This window comes from Ictidomys tridecemlineatus, chromosome 2, assembly GCF_052094955.1.
Source record: "Ictidomys tridecemlineatus isolate mIctTri1 chromosome 2, mIctTri1.hap1, whole genome shotgun sequence".
NCBI lineage: Eukaryota > Metazoa > Chordata > Mammalia > Rodentia > Sciuridae > Ictidomys > Ictidomys tridecemlineatus.
The window spans coordinates 54464992-54481029 of NC_135478.1; the positions used below are offsets into that span (position 1 = coordinate 54464992).

At 48.2% G+C, this 16038-nt stretch overlaps 1 protein-coding gene across 3 annotated transcripts in view; it reads right to left on the reverse strand.

The window, feature by feature from the left end:
* The window catches only part of Prickle2 (prickle planar cell polarity protein 2), a 328065-nt gene that overhangs the window by 53551 nt on the left and 258476 nt on the right, over positions 1-16038 (reverse strand). For all 3 annotated transcript variants that reach the window (XM_078038600.1, XM_078038601.1, XM_078038602.1), the window contains 2 exons: positions 3747-3860; positions 1063-1200 (listed from right to left, as the gene is read on the reverse strand). In XM_078038600.1, coding sequence (XP_077894726.1) covers positions 1063-1200; positions 3747-3860 — 252 coding nt within the window. The remainder of the gene's footprint in view (positions 1-1062; positions 1201-3746; positions 3861-16038) is intronic.

Genomic DNA, 16038 nt, shown 5'->3' on the forward strand with positions numbered 1-16038 from the left:
TTGAACTACCTTTTCCAGGTATCATTCAAGTTTGCTTCTACTCTCTTCTTCTGACATACTTTCACATAGTCTTGATCGAAATGTACCACTTCCCCCCTCCCAGTACTGGGGTGCTCTACCACTGAGCTACCTCCCCAGCCCTTTTAATTTCCAGATAAGGTCTCCCTAAGTCACTGAGGCTGGCCTCAAACTGTGATCCTCCTGCCTCAGCCTCTGAAGTCGCTGGGATTATAGGTGTGCATCACCAGATCAGTGGCCAAGTCCTACCTCTTTTTTTCTTTTTTTCATTCAGATCCCACCCTTTAAAGGGCACTGGTCCTGGGAAAATCCTGGGAGAGGGGCTGGTTCATGGTCCAGGCGTCTCCATTAGTAAATGCACAATTTCAAATATGAATCCCTCATGTCAGTCCTCTGCCAGGTCCTTCCAGGGGCTCACATGACCCTCCACAAACTCTCACTTTATTTGCTAACTGTCTTCCTTCACCCCCTCTGCCCCAGCCACAAGGGGCTCTGAGATGGCTGTACTTGGTGCCCCAACCCCTGCATGACTCCCTCCCTCTTGCAAGTCTTTGCTGAGATGCCCCCTTCTAAGTGGAGTCTTCTCTCCCATCTAAGCCTACAGCTTCTCTAGCCTCCCACTCCTTGCAAGCCCCCTTCTCTGACATATTTTTTGTTGTTCTTGGTTGAATGTATTGTCTTCTTTCTCCAGAGAGCGCTTCCTTACAAAGGCAACATTACGTTTTCATGTCTTATACACTACTGCATTCTCAAGTTTAGAAAAGTGGCAGGCGCACAGTAGGTACTCAATAAAACAACTGTCAAATGAATGAATGGGCAGATGAAAAAATGAATGAATGAGTGGTGAATGGATGGATGAATGAATAAACAGAAGAATGAATAAATGAATAAACGGATGAATGAATGAATGAGTAAACAGATGAATGAATGAATGAATAAACAAATGAATGAATGGACAAATGCATGAAGGAGGGACAAATGAATGAATGAACAGTTGAATGAATGAACAAACAATTCCTCTTCCAACCCAGAGTCCTCACTTACCTGCTCACAAATGGCTCCTGTCATGGTGACAGGGAAGGGCCTGACATTCCCTCTGCCCAGGTTTTCACGTTTCCTCTGGTTGCTGAACAACTTAAGCTCCCTCTTCTCTTCCTCATCCAGGGAGTTGCAGTATCGAACCTGAGCACACACACACAGAAGGCAGACGCCCCGTGAGAGTCCTGAAGCCCAGGCCCCAGAGTTCCCTGCTGCTGCTTGGTTTTCCAGTCCCTGCCTGATCGTCAGCAGTCTCAGGCTTGGATCGGTTTAAGATGAGCTGCTCCTGAGATCACCGACAACCTGAGGGGCTAACGGAGGGCTCTGAACTCCAGAGTCCAGGTCCCAGGCAGCCCATGGATTCTGAAAGTGTTTCTCCCTATCTTCCCTCACTCTGCGGACCACCCTCAGACCCAAGGCACATGGACAGGCAGAGCTGGCAAAGCTCTGGGATGTGTCTTTCCTCCCAACTGTAAGGACCTGATACTTTCACCTGCAGCTACCTAGGTAAATGGTCCTTGGCACCAAGAATGGTCCCAGGCCACTGAGCCAGGGCCACTGTCAATGTGCGCATGGCTTCTGTCCCCATCTCACTTGGGAGAGTGGGAACGTGGAGGCTCGAGCCTGCAAAGCTGCAGCACAGGTGTGCTCAGGGTTGCAGGATGGGAAGGCTGGTTTGTCTGGGAGCAGGAGGAAAAGGGCCACCTGCTGGGCTTCGGCTAAGTGTGTCAATGCCCCTTATTTCTGCAGATCTGGTCATTGCAACATATTTCTGAACAGTGAGTCATTTAGCTGGGTGCGGTGGCACATGCCTGTAATCCCAGCAGCTCTGGAGGCTGAGGCAGGAGGCTCATGAGTTGGAGGCCAGTCTCAGCAATTTAGTGAGGTGCTAAGCAACTCAGTGAGACCCTGTCTCTAAGTAAAATACAAAATAGGGCTGGGGATGGGGCTCAGTGGTCCAGTGCCTGCCTTGCACATGTGAAGCACTGACTGGGTTCAATCCTCAGCACCACATAAAAACAAATAAATAAAGATATTGTGTCTATCTACAACTAGGAAAAAATATTAAAATAAAATATAAAAAAGGGTTGGGGATGTGGCTCAGTGGTTAAGTGCCCCTGGGTTCAATCCCTGGTACCAAAAAAAGGAAAAGGAAAAAAAAAATCCCCCAAACAAAAAAAACATCCTCATGGAATATTTCAGAAAGAGAACCGCAGTGACCTGAGCTGCCCGAACAGACGGTTCCACTACTGACATTTTATGAGCACATTTTAGAGGCAGGCACGCCCCTCCTGCTTGTGAAAACCCGCATTTTCACTTCAAAATTAGTTAATTGGACAACAGGTTACAACATTTGCTCTCAGATTTAAAGGAGAAAGCATGATTTGTGTTTGTTTCATGAAGTGTGAAGGAAGCAGGCAGAAAGAGAACTGCAGCTCTCTTTCTAGAAAGGTTACGTCAGGTTTTAAGCTTTGGTTCTGCTGACTCAAATTCATTTATTCATTTTTTGTGGTCCTGGGGATTGGAACCCAGGGTCTTGAGCAGCCAGCCAGGCTCTACCACAGAGATACACCCCGGCCTAGGCCCTGACATTTTTTAACTTTTTTGGCGGGGAGGGAGGTAACTGAGGTTGAACCCAGGGGCACTTGACCTCTGAGCCCCATCACCAGTCCTATTTTGTGTTTTATTTAGAGACAGGGCCTCACTGGGTTGCTTAAGGCCTCACTTTTGCTGAGGCTGGCTTTGAACTCACGATCCTCCTGCCTCAGCCTCCTGAGGTGTGTGCCTCTGCACCAGGTTTTACATTTGTTCTTGAGGTTCTCAAATGGTCCCCTTTTATTCCAATGTGGGAAGACAAAACTAAAAAGCGCTCATTCACTTCCTGTTGGGGTGGGGGGGGGAGTCGGAAGAAATCGGCTGTCCAGTTTTGTAAAGGGGTTGTTTTTTTTCCTTTCTATCTAAAACCATGCTTTGTTTAAATGCCAAGTTAAATCGTAGGATCTCACAGGAGTCCTATTTTTCAAAAGCAGATACCTAAAAATTAATTTCTAGCTGGCAAACCTAATCCCTTCCAGCAAGATTTTTTTTTTTTTTTGCCACAAAACCACAAAGTCCCTCTATGATCCATGTGATCTCAAGGAGGAGGAGGACACTGGCTTAGCGCATGGCGTTCCTGCATTCGGGGTGGGGGGGGGAAGTGCAGTTGGTGAGCCCCACTTTCAAAAGGACAGAGGACGACCCTAGGAAGCCGGACTTCATTGTGACAAAAGCCCCTGAGGTTGAGACCAGTGGAACGTGGAGGACGTGCTCACCCATTCAACAGGAAATGGGGCTGGACAAGTCCCAGAGACTCGCCAAGTCTCATCAGGGCTTCAGAGGACCCAGGGACTCAGTCATCTCTGCAGCCCACGCAGGCACTCGGCGGGATACATTCAGACCTGAGCTTCCCCACTTTAGTGCTCCCTGGTTCCTTCCCCCAGTGAGCAGTGCCCGCCACAGAGGCTAACCCAGCCCATGATGACTCTGTTTTACTTTTTTGTGGGGGTGGCACTTTCTGGAAAGTACTGGTCACTGTCCTTTGCCCCTCATTAAAGAAGCAAAAACCTCAAGCAAATTGCCAGAGTTTTCTTCAGCCACCGGCTGATCACAGACAATTCACAGAAGGTCCTCCAGAGCCTGGACCCTCTTACCTCATTGTCATGTGGCGGGAGCTGGTGCAGCAGCTGCTTGATTCGCAGTTTCTCTCCGGGGCTGTTGACATAGGGGACTTTCTCTTCTGGCAGGCAGCTGTAATATTGGTGCACCTGAAGGAGAAAAAAGAACACGTGTCCTCACGTCCACTGCCCACTGCCCGGTAAGGGGACCAGGATTCCCCGCCCCCCCTCCACGTAGGATGCAACCCAACTCAACGGCCCCCACCCAGCGGGACACAGCCCACAGCCTGCGCTTCTTACTGCGAGCAGAAAAACACATCCTTAAAGAGAGAGCCAAGCCAATCGCCCCTCACTTGGGGCTTCGCTCTCTGCAAGGGAAAAATAAAGCCAAGGAGCTTGGATAGCAAAGGAGAGATGAGCGATCGCGCTGGGGAGGCCGCAGGGTAGGGCTTTCTCGCTGGAGTCCCCCGTGTCCCACTGGCTTTACCATTTTCTGAGCGTCTCTGGCGTGTGGGGTGCCTCCCTAGCCAAGGGATATGTCTGCGCCTGCCTGGGTGCTGCAGTCCAAGCCTGTCTCTGGCACAGGGTGAACTCCCGGGTACCTCAGCCTCCACCTATGTGAAAAGCCTTCCAGGTCTGGAGCCACTTGTGAGGCGGGCTGTAGCTGCCAGCCATCAGAAAGAGGCTCTCCAAACTTGGGGCGCACAGCGCATAACTTTGCATCGCCAGGAGTGTGAAGATTTTTTTGCATCTCTTACAACGCTCCTGTTTATCACCCCGTAGGGTCCATTCCTGCCCTTTCTGAAGCTCCTTCAATCTGATGTATGGGGAAAGCACCAAGGACCTCATTTTGCCGAGAAAAGAAAACAGAAGTTGGGAATCAGGCCTGGTGGCGCATGCCTATCATCCCAGCAGCTTGAGAGGCTGAGGCCGGAGGACTGGGAGTTCAAAGCCAGCCTCAGCAAAAGCAAGGTCCTAAGCAACTCATGATACCCTGTCTCTAAATAAAGTATATAAATGGGTTGGGGATGGGGCTCAGTGGTCAAGTGCTCCTGAATCCAATCCCCAGAACAAACAAACAAACAAAAAGTTGGAATGTTGGTAAAATCTGTAATTCCAGTGACTCAGGAGGCTGAGGCAGGAGGATGGCCCGTTCAAAGGCAGCCTCAGCACCTTAGTGATATTCTAAGCAACTTACAAAACCCTGTCTTTAAATAAAATATAAAAAGGGCTGGTGTATGGCTTGGTGGTTAAGCGCCCTGGTTCAATCCTTGGTACGGGGGGGAAAAAGACATTCTACCATCCAGCCATGTGTATAACAAGGGAGAGAAAAAACTGACCAAAGACAAGATATGCTGTCATAGAGGAGGAGCAGAAAAAAATCCTACAGGTTCACATCACATCATGGAAAATGCTTCCCAGTGTCTCTGAGCATCCTGAGCAGCCCTCACTGAACAAGCTCATTCAAGAAAACGAGAGGACAGAGGCTCCAACTCCCTCCTCGGCTCCCCTCCACACACTGGTCTAAGCCCTTGTGTCTGGGGAGCCTTGGATCTGAACACATGGGTTGGGCTTGCTGGAGTGAAGAGCAGCAAAGTCTCCTCCACTGTGATCTCTAGAAGCCAAGCCATGAGCGTTAGCAGGGGAGAGGCTTGCGCTGGTGAATTCAGAAACTCGTGGAAAGCCGTCTTTAGTTCCTCAACCAGTGATCAGAACCATCCTCCATCAGGTGCCCATCCGTGTCCAAATCCAAACCCCAAAGCAACCACAGGCAGAGCTCTGACCCAGCCCAGCTCGCTTCTGGAAGGCAGTGGACCTCTGCAGGATGATTCCCGCCTGCATCAGCCTCGGGCAGCAGCCCCACAGGCTCCTTCAAGGTGCAGATCCAGAAGGACTCCCCTGGATGGCAATGCTATGCAAGAACTGGAGGCCGTGGAGAGGAGGGTTGGGCAGCTCCCGCGGTCATGCACCCGGCAATAGAGAGGCGCCTGGCAGGGAGACTGGCAGGTTCTGGGTTTTGAAGGAGCCAGCAGCCCTGAGAAGGAACAGCCCCATCCTAAATGAGTGTGGTGGCAGTGGCTGGCTACTTGCTCATGGAAGACTGGCACACAATTAGGGACTTCTTCAGGAGAGTCCTGTAGCACATGGCTCATGGACAAGGACCAAGTTTAAGGAGACACGCCCAGGTGTGTGTCTTGCATGTAATGTATTGCCAAGTGCATGGCCACCGGAGCCTGCCCAACCCCTCTCCAGGGACCCCAGGTACTGTACAGCATCGCCATCCTGGGGAGACCCTCCTGATCGGGTCCTGGAAGGAGCCAACTGGCGTACTGTATGAGGCTGATGCATGCTGGACTCTTCTCCGCATCTTGTACCACAAGGCAATAGACCTGAACCTCCAGCCACTGACTATCATTTCTCATCTCTAGGTTCCCAAGGAAGTCACCTAACTGCTCACAACAGGCACCCAAAGATCATGATGGTTAAATAAGAGAGGAGGTGAAGCATGTGGCCCTCAAGTTCAACAGACAGCACGAACACAAAACCAAATTTAGAGTTTGGCCTTGCTGGGCGACTGCAGATTGATGCAACCACTCTGTAAAGCAATCTGGAGATTCCTCAAAAAACATGGAATGGAATCACCACTTGAACCAGACATCCCACTCCTTGTCATATATCTAAATGACTTAAAATCAGCATACTATAATGACACAGCCACATCGACGTTTATATAGCAGCTCAATTCACAACAGCTCAGCTATGGGACCAACCTAGGTGCCCTTCAACAGATGAATGGATAAAGAAAATGTGGTACAGATACACAATAGAATATTACTCAGCCTTAAAGAAGATTGAAATGATGGCATTTGCAGGTAAATGGATGGAACTGGAGACTATCATGCTAAATGAAATAAACCAGTCCCCAAAAACCAGAGGCCGAATGTTCTTTCTGATGTGCAGATCCTAAGACACAATCTGGGTAAGGGAGGTAATAAGTCCACTGGGTTAGACAAAGGGGAATGAAGGGAAGGGAGGGGCATGGGAATGGGAAAGACAGTGGAGTGAATGGGACAGAACTTTCCCATGTTCATATAGGAGCACACGACCAGGGAAACTCCACATCATGTCCAACCACGAGAATGGCAAGTTCTACTCCATGCATGCATCATATATGTCAAAATACATTCTACTGCCCTGTATAACTAAAAAGAACAAATAAAAATTCTTTGAAAAATTAGAATATGGAATGGAACGATCTAGATATTTCCTGGCTTTTCTTCCATATTCAGATAGGAAGCCACACTGGTGGCGCAGAGGGTGAGACCAAGCCCTGGAGCCACCTACCTTAGCCTAAGCAAGAAACACAGGTTGCAAGGAATGTCATGACAGAAAACTAGCCTGATGTCCCAGGGGGAATGTCACATGGTGATAAAGGCGTGGTGCTCTCCCAAGAGACCCGGCAGCCAGTAGGGCGACCTGAGGAATCAGAAGCTGCCGCTGGAGGATGCCTGGGGCTGGATTTTCCGCTCTCTGGGATCCCAGCGTGCTCTCCTCCTCTCTGCACAGATCTGCGGTGGCTTTCCCAAAGCGTCATGTTGCCTTCAGCAGCTGGTCGGCAGGGCTTCAGCTCAGGAATCCGCTCCAGACTCGGGAGCTTCTCTCAGTTCCCCAGAGACGGCCCCGATGACCTCGTCTTGCTCTGGGTTGACGTCGGGAGGTGGGATCAGAGAAGTACCAGGTGGTGAAGACGGAGGTGGGACCCCAACTTGGTGTGACCAGCTGAGGTGGAGCCGTGGGGTGCAGATCTCCTTTGGTGTGCCAAGGTCCCTCCTGAGGACTGAGTTCTGAAGTCACCAAAGGCTTGATGTGACTCTGTAGAGCCCAGACACGTCCTTTATAACTCCAGCCTACAGTCCACTGATGACATTTCTTCTTTCTACCAGTATTCCAGCAATTCCTCGAGTGTGGAGTGCGTAAAGATATGTTTTCCCAAGACAATCAACAATTGGATGGAGGCCTTGAAGGCCCATTACTGATCAGGGTGCACCGTTATGGAAACATTTATAACTCTATGTTAAATAGCAGCCTCCCAAAGTGTCCCCTACCACAGGGCAGGCGATCTGGCAGGCTCTGTAGAAAAGGAGTGAGTCCCCTGTGAACCTCAATCCTCTTCAAAGCCTATTCAGGTTCACAGGGATCCTGCTCATGTTGACTCCTATCTCCTCCTTTTTTTTTTTTGGTACCAGGAATTGAACCCAGGGGTGCTTCACCGCTGAGCCCCATCCCCAGCCCTATTTTGTATTTTACTTAGAGACAGGGTCTCCCTGAGTTGCTCAGGGCCTCACTAAGTGGCTGAGGCTGGCTTTGAACTCGCGATCCTCCTGCCTCAGCCTCCCGAATCGCTGGGATCCCAGGTGTGCCCCACCCCGGCCTGGCTTCTTGCAGTGTTTTGACCCTGGACTCTCCCAGTTTTTCATCCAGCCGAGGGGACTCGCGGGTGGAGGGCAGGGAGAGAGAAACAGCTCCCCTGAATTCCCAGCCCAGCTACGGGGATGCTGCCCGCACTCTCCTCCGCCACCGGCTCAGAAACGAACACCAACGGAACCAGTGCAGGGAGAAAACACTGACTCTACTTTTTGGCACCACCAAGATTAAATTTGGCACTGGCCCTGAGACACCAGCACATAGCTGGTGTTGGCCCAAACACGCCGCATTCCTAGGAGTAAATAAGCAGTCCCACAGAGCTCCCTCAGGGAGGATCGTTCCCCAGACAGGACCTGGAACGCTGAGAACTTGGGTGTCTTCAAACACAGGCCTCTGGAATGTGCCAGAAGCTTCGCTCCCCGTGGACATTCTTGGGTAAAGGTGTCCTGGGATTCTGCCTTGGGTGAAGTCATAGGAGGCTCGTTCTCTCCCCCAACAAAAGCATTTTGGACACAGTACACCATCTTATGAAAACAAAATAGCTGAAGGCCTTTATTTAAGGTGTTGCTGCTCCCCAACAGGAGGCTTGGCAGCAACTCCAGACTGTCAGACGGGTTCTAAGAACTTTAGTCAGCATGCAGATAACTCCACAGAGGGAGGCCTCGCCCAGTGGGGAAGACTGGGCTTGTTAGAAGGAACTGCACATTTGACAGCATCTCTGTCTGAGCGAAGAGGTGGAAGGAAGCGAGAGAGTCGAAACCTCTGTATTTGGGAGAAAAGCATTTTTTTTTTCTAAAGAAGTTTGTTCATCAAAAATAAAGTGTGCAAAGCACTTTGTTTTTTTTTTTTTTGGTACTAAGGGTGGAACCCAGGGATGTTTAACCACCGAGCCACATCTCCAGCCCTTTTTATTGTTTTATTTTGAGACAGGGTTTTGCTGAGTTGCTTAGGGCCTTGTTAAGTTGCTGAGGCTGGCCTCGAACTCTCGATCCTCCTGCCTCAGCCTCCCGAGCAGCTGGGATTCCAGGCACGCGCCACGGTACTCAGCACAAAGCACTTCGTTGCCTGCTGTGGTTCTCCAACTTGAGCTGGCATCAGAATCACCTGCAAGGTTTGTTCAAACCCAGATTTCCAATTCAGCCCAGGGTGGGGTAATCTGCATTTCTAACCACTTCTCAGGGTCTGTCGGGGGTGCGGGGACCACACTTTGAGAGTTTGGGAGTTATCCAACTGTTTTCCCTCAACAACCCACTCCACGTGGCTCCAGGCAGGCTCATTTACTCTCAAGCCATCGAAAAATCCAGGGACTTCCGAAGAGGGGACAAATCTATTGGTCCTCGCCCAGGTTTTCTGGGGCCTCATTCCACACCTGGATGTATGATTAAGCAGGAAGATTCTAGAAGCTCTGACAAGGAGAAGTGATCCTAAGGCAAAGGTTTGCATTATGAGGTGGGATCCCAGCACTGGGTTCAATCCCCAGGACCCCCCAAAAAGTATCCTTATTTTGTTATAGTAGGAGTCCAACAAGAGCCTTTTCAGATTTGGCTAGGTTGACTGATTTTTTTGGGGGGGGCGGGGGCGGTACCAGGGATTGAACCCAGGGGCACTCCACCACTGAGCCCCATCCCCAGCCCTATTTTGTATTTTATTTAGAGACAGGGTCTCACTGAGTTGCTTAGCAAGCTCACTCTTGCTGAGGCTGGCTTTGAACTCACGATCCTCCTGCCTCAGCCTCCAGAGCCGCTGGGATGACAGTCATGGGCCACTGTGCCTGGTGCGTTGACTGATCAACTGTTTCTCACTATCAATGAATGATTTATTTACTGAGTGGCTCTCAGGCTTCAAGTGTTCTTATATATGATATTTTGTGAGCTCTTCTAGGACCAGGGGTGATTTTTTTTTTTTTTTAAAGGTGCTGGGGATTGAACCAGGGGCCTTGTGCATGGAAGGCGGGCACTCTACCAACTGAGCTATGTCCCCAGCCCAGGGCCAGAGATTTTATGTGCATCCAAGTACAAAACGGTAGAGCCACCTTGAACTTGGCATTCTTTTCCTCTGCTCCTGCTCTTTGTGGATTCTTGGTGTTTATTCAAAAAAAGAGAGAGAGAGTGAGACAGAGAGACAGAGAGAGAGAGAGACAGAGAGAGAGAGACAGAGAGAGAGAGAGAGACTGGCACATGGAATAATAGAGGGAAAGGAAAACCAGGCCTAGGTTCTGTAGACCCTTGATGTATCCAAATGGCTAGGGCAGCAATGATGAGCACGTGCTCCTTTGTTCTCTAAGACAATCCATGTATGGCCCCAGATCCAAGAGGAGCTGAGAGTAGGTGAAAAGGGTCTCTCTCTTACTCATGCTTTTACAACACTGTGCAGTGAAGGTGCAGGAGCTGTGCCATCATCTTGTACCATGATGTAACCTCAAGACTGGAAGTTGTGGCGGGCTTGGTGGCGAACGCCTGTCATCCCAGCGGCTTGGGAGGCTGAAGCAGGAGGATTGCAAGTTCAAAGCCAGATTCAGCAACTTCTGAGGCCCTAAACCACTTGGCGAGACCCTATCTCTAAATAAAAAAATAAAAAGGGCTGGGGATGGGGCTCAGTTGATTAAGGGCCCCTGGGTTCAATTTCAATATTAAAAAAAAAAAAAAAAAAAGAATACAGAGTCTCAGGCTCCTTCTCAGACCCTGTGAAAATGTCAACAGTGTTCTTTGGTTTTTGGAGGATGGGACCCGGGGCTTTGCACATGCTGGGCAAATGCTCTAGTCCTGAAGCACATCTCCTCTCCAACAACAGTGTTCAGTAAGGGCCTCAGATGGCTCAGGAGCATGCCAGCATTTGAAGTCTAGCACCACATCACTTAGAAATGGCATCGGCTTCCTATAAATAAAGACTGTGAAAAAAGAAAAAGAAAAAAAAAAGAACTTGTGTCTTTTTTTAACTGGTAACAGAAGTTCAGAAATAGGAGACCTAGAGGATGGTGGCTCCGTGGTGTGATCAAGCCCAGGCTCCCTTCTGCCTTGGCCTTCCTTTCTTCTCTCTCTCTCTCTCTCTCTCTCTCTCTCTCTCTCTCTTTCTTTCTGTTTTTTTTTTTTTGGGGGGGGGCACTGGGAATTGCAGCCAGGGAAGCTTTACCTTTATCTGAGCTACACCCCCAGCTCTTGTTATATTTTATTTAGAGACAGGGTTTTGCTAAGTTGCTGAGGCCTCTCTAAATACCTGAGGCTGGCCTCAAACTTTTAATCCTCCTGCCTCAGCCTCCCGAGCCACTGGGATTACAGGCATGCGCCACAGAGCCCCACCTGGAACTCTGTGTTCTTAATAAACACCTCAGCGCACACCAGGACTAGCACAGGTTTAAGGGGAAGGCCAACCTGACTGTACAAGGCAAAGAGTCCTTCAGCGTGAACCTCAAAGTGAGCTGAGCTTCTGGAAGGTTCTATAAAAGCCACCTAAACTCAGGAATTAGTTAGAAGACAGGGCCTTCATTTCCTGTTTCCCGTCACCTGCAGGATGCTGGCTACATCACTGAGATTCTGCACCCTGAGCGGAAGGCCATGCAGAGGTTGGGGAGGGTTGGCCTGAACGGGTGGCCCCTGGTGGATTGAAGGAAAGTGCACACTGGTTCCCAAACAGGGACCTGGAGGACAACCAGTGGTGTCACAGGTAAGAGCAAGGGGCTGTGCTGTCTGGGGACCCACCGGCTGGCTGAATGTCACCTGTGGGAATGTCATTAACCAAGCAGCCTGCAGGAGCGGGTGGTTCCACGTTGGCTCCTTGGCTTCTCCTCCCAGGGACCCACATTACATTCTAACTGGCCTCCTCAGGTAGTCATCAGGAAACAACAGTCTAATGCTGCCCGAGGGACCCTGTCCCCATCATGCTTGGACTCCCACAGGACGGGGATCAAAATCAGAAGTAAAAACCCGGCAGGAGGTATTCATTCTCAAATAGCTCGAAGACTGTTTTGTTTTGCTGGCACCCATGCTTGATTCAACAGCCAGTCTTTGTTGTTCTGTTTGTTTGGATTGAACCCAGGGGCACTCAACCACTGAGCCACACCCCCAGGCCTTTTTAATTTTTTATTTTCTTTAGAGACAGGCGCCTGCTAAGTTGCTTAGGGCCTTGCTAAGTTGCTGAGGCTGGCCTTGAACTTAATCCCTACTGCTGCTCAGGATAAAATCAGGACCTGCCTCCAAGAGAGGAGGTGACCTCTCTGAATGTCCTCTCTGTGTCCTCTCCGAATGTCTCAGTTTGGGGCTATCTCTTTTCTCGGTGGCCTCCTTAGGAGTACCCCACAGGGCTTTTGCGTGTTGTGTATGGCTTCACATACACCGTAACTAGCTCGTCTGTCCCCTGTGTTATCACTAAGTGCCGTGTCACAACGTCATGCCAACCTGCTTGAGTACGAAAGCAACAGCAGACATCCTGGGACTCATCCAAAGTTTCACTGCCCAACAGGATTCACAATGACACACGCTACAATCCAAGGAGGGAATTCTTTCTCCAAGGGACGATGAACTATTGCTGATCCCAGGACATTCGTGGAAATTCTTTTTAAATGACACCCGCAGTTACAGTGACCTTTGTTTGCAAGGAGCTCAATGAAGGAGGCTTCGTGTCTACCCATTAAAGGAAAGGAAGGCTGTGAGCCCACAAGAAAGTGGGCCACTTACACATGAGGAGCTAGGGATTCCTGACTATGGTGGTACCTTTGGCCCCAGTAACTGGCCCTGCCTCACTAAACTTCAAAGAATCGTGGATAAAATCTCAGGGGATCAGGAGGCTGAGGCAGGAGCATTGCAAGGTAGAGGCCAGCCTCAGCAACTTAACAAAGCCCTAAGCAACTCAGCAAGACCCTGTCTCATAATAAAATAAAAAGGGCTGGGGATGTGACTCAGTGGTTAAGTGCCTCTGAGTTCAATCCCCAGTACCTAATAACAATAATAATAAAATTAATAATAAATTTTTAATAATAAAATTTAAAAGAAAAAGAATATGGATACAGTGGCAAAAATTTTTGTCTGTCCTATTCTGAAAGATGAGAAGATCAAGGAAGTGTTCAAGGTTACAGACTGTCAGAAAACCCTAAATGCCCTACTTTATGCCATTTTAGAATCAGGAAAATTCTGGTGAGAGTGGGCTGCATTATGCTGAAATAACACATTCCATCAAGGTGTTTCTGGCTTCACATCACAGGCGATTTTATTTTAATTAAAATGCTTTTATTTTGGTAAATATATTTTAGTAACATTATTAATGTTCACATTATATTAATGTTCCCATCATATTAATGTTCATATCAGCGCTCTGCTGCTGAGCCACAACCCCAGCCCCCTCAAGTGCTAATTGACAACTGATAGATCTTTAATAGAATACATAAATATATATTTCATATTCATAGATATTTGATATTCATGTCTATTTCACATGTTTATATGTAAATTTATATTTTAGAATATATGTACATATTTATATGTAATTTGTGTATATGTATATACACACGTGTCAATATATGTACATTACCTATGCATGTATTCATATAAAATATATGTATAAATAGAACTTATAAACATATTAGTTAAATAACATTATTAAAATTCCCTATTTTAATTATGTTTAAGTCAACCCAGAATCCAGGGGTCACAATGCTCCGTGACCAGGACGCCTACCTGTTTCCAGACCTCCTCCATCCTGCCCCTCCCCTGCCGCTATAACCTGGAATCTCCTGTCTGCCTCCCTCGACCTGTGGGGCTTAGCTGTTTCATGTCAGTGAGATCACAGGGGTATCTGTTGGGTTTGGCTTTTTCCCCTAAGCATGATGCTTCTAGGTGAGCTTGTGTCGTGCTGTGTCTCAGAACTTCCTTTTCCTGGCTGACTCAATATTCCATTGTGTGTGTATTTATGTGTTTACCAACTCGCACCTTGATTCATTCATTTTCTGATGGCACCTGGGTGGCTTTTACCTTCTGACCATTGTGAATAATAGTGCTTCAGTAAACTTGGTGCACAAGACAACTGCTAAACCTCTGCTTCCAGTTTATTTATTTATTTGTTTGCTGTGTACCTAGGAGTGGAATTGCTGCATCATATGGTGATTCTGTTAAGCTTTTTGAGGACCTTCCAGACTGTCCCACAGTGACTGTGCCATTTTATATTCCCACCAGTAGCACGCATATGTTCTAATCTCTCTGTTTCTTTGCCAGATATATTTTTTATTTTCCATTTAAAAAAAAAATTACAGTCCTGTTGGTTGGGTGTGTTGAGATATCTCATTGGGGTTTTGATTTGCACACTCCTGACAGCTGGTCCTGAGTCTCTTTTCATGTGCTTTTTAAAAATATATATTTATTTTTTAGTTGTAGTTGGATACAACACCTTTATTTTATTTATTTTTATGTGGTGCTGAGGACCGAACCCAGGGCCCTTCATGCGCTAGGACAGCACTCTGCTGCTGAGCCACAGCCCCAGCCCCTCAGGAGCTTACTGACAACGTATAGATCTTCTTTGAGAGGTGTTTGTCTAAGTCCTCTACCCACTTTTCAACTGAGTTGTCTTTCAGTTGTTGAGTTGTAGGTGTTCTTCTGACACTTCACAGAAGAAGAAATACAGTCAACAAATACATGAAAAACTGTCCAACATCTCTAGCAATTAGAGAGACGCAAATTAAAACTACACTGAGATTCCATCTCACTCCAGTCAGAATGGCAATTATCAAGAACACAAGTAACAATAAGTGTTGGTGAGGATGTGGGGAAAAGGCACACTCATACATTGCTGGTGGGACTGCAGATTGGTGCAGCCACTGTGGAAAGCAATATGGAGATTCCTCAAAAAATTTGGAATGGAACCACCATTGGACCCAGCTACCCATTCCTTGGTTTGTACCCAAAGGACTGAAAATCAGCATACTACAGTGACTCAGCCACATCAATGTTTACAACAGCTCAACTCACAATGGAGCCAACCTAGGTGTCCTTCAACAGATGAATGGATAAAGAACATGTGGTCTATATACACAATGGACTATTACTCAGCCCTAAAGAAGAACGAAATGAAGGCATTTGCCAGTAAATGGATGGAACTGGAGACTCTCATGCCAAGTGAAGTAAGCCAATCCCCCAAACCAAAGGCTAAATGTTCTCTCTGATGTGCAGACACTAACTCAAAATAAGGGGAGGGGAGGGAAGAATAGAAGTTCATTGGATTAGACAAAAGGGAATAGGGGGGATTGGAGGGGTATGGGAATGGGAAAGATAGGGGAATGAACCCGACATAACTTTCCTCTGCCCAAATATGAACACAAGACCAGGGAAACTCCACATCGTGTACAACCACAAGACTGGGAAGTTAGACTCCATTTGTATATAATATGCTGCTCCTGTCATATCTATCTAAAAAGAGTCGTAGGGGTTCTTTATATACGCTGGCTATTAAACCATTACCTGCTCCCCAGTTTTCTCACTCATAGTTGGATTCTCAGATGGGCAGACAGAGGCCCAGGTGATGGGTGCGCCATATTGACGTGTCTCTATCATGCTGGGGGCAGAGCAGAGCAAGACTGGGACGGACCCTGACAGCTCTCTGCTTCTACCAGGATGTGACACATGTGAATTCTGCTAGCACCTCACTAGTTCAGGCAAGTCACGTGGCCATACCTACTTTATGGGTGTGAAAAGGCTCAGCCCACCCCTGTTTGTGGAATTCGAAGGAGCCCACCATTTTTAAAGAGTCCTGACCCCTGCCACAGTGGGGGAAGGATGGAGTGCTGGTCATGAGCAGGACATGACCTTGTGCAAAGGTCGGCACCCTTGGCTTTCCTTATCTGTGCAATCTGAGTTCTGTAAAGTCCTAGCAAATACTGAATTAGTGACTCCTGAGCTGCTGCTCCTAGTTCATAACCGTGTTT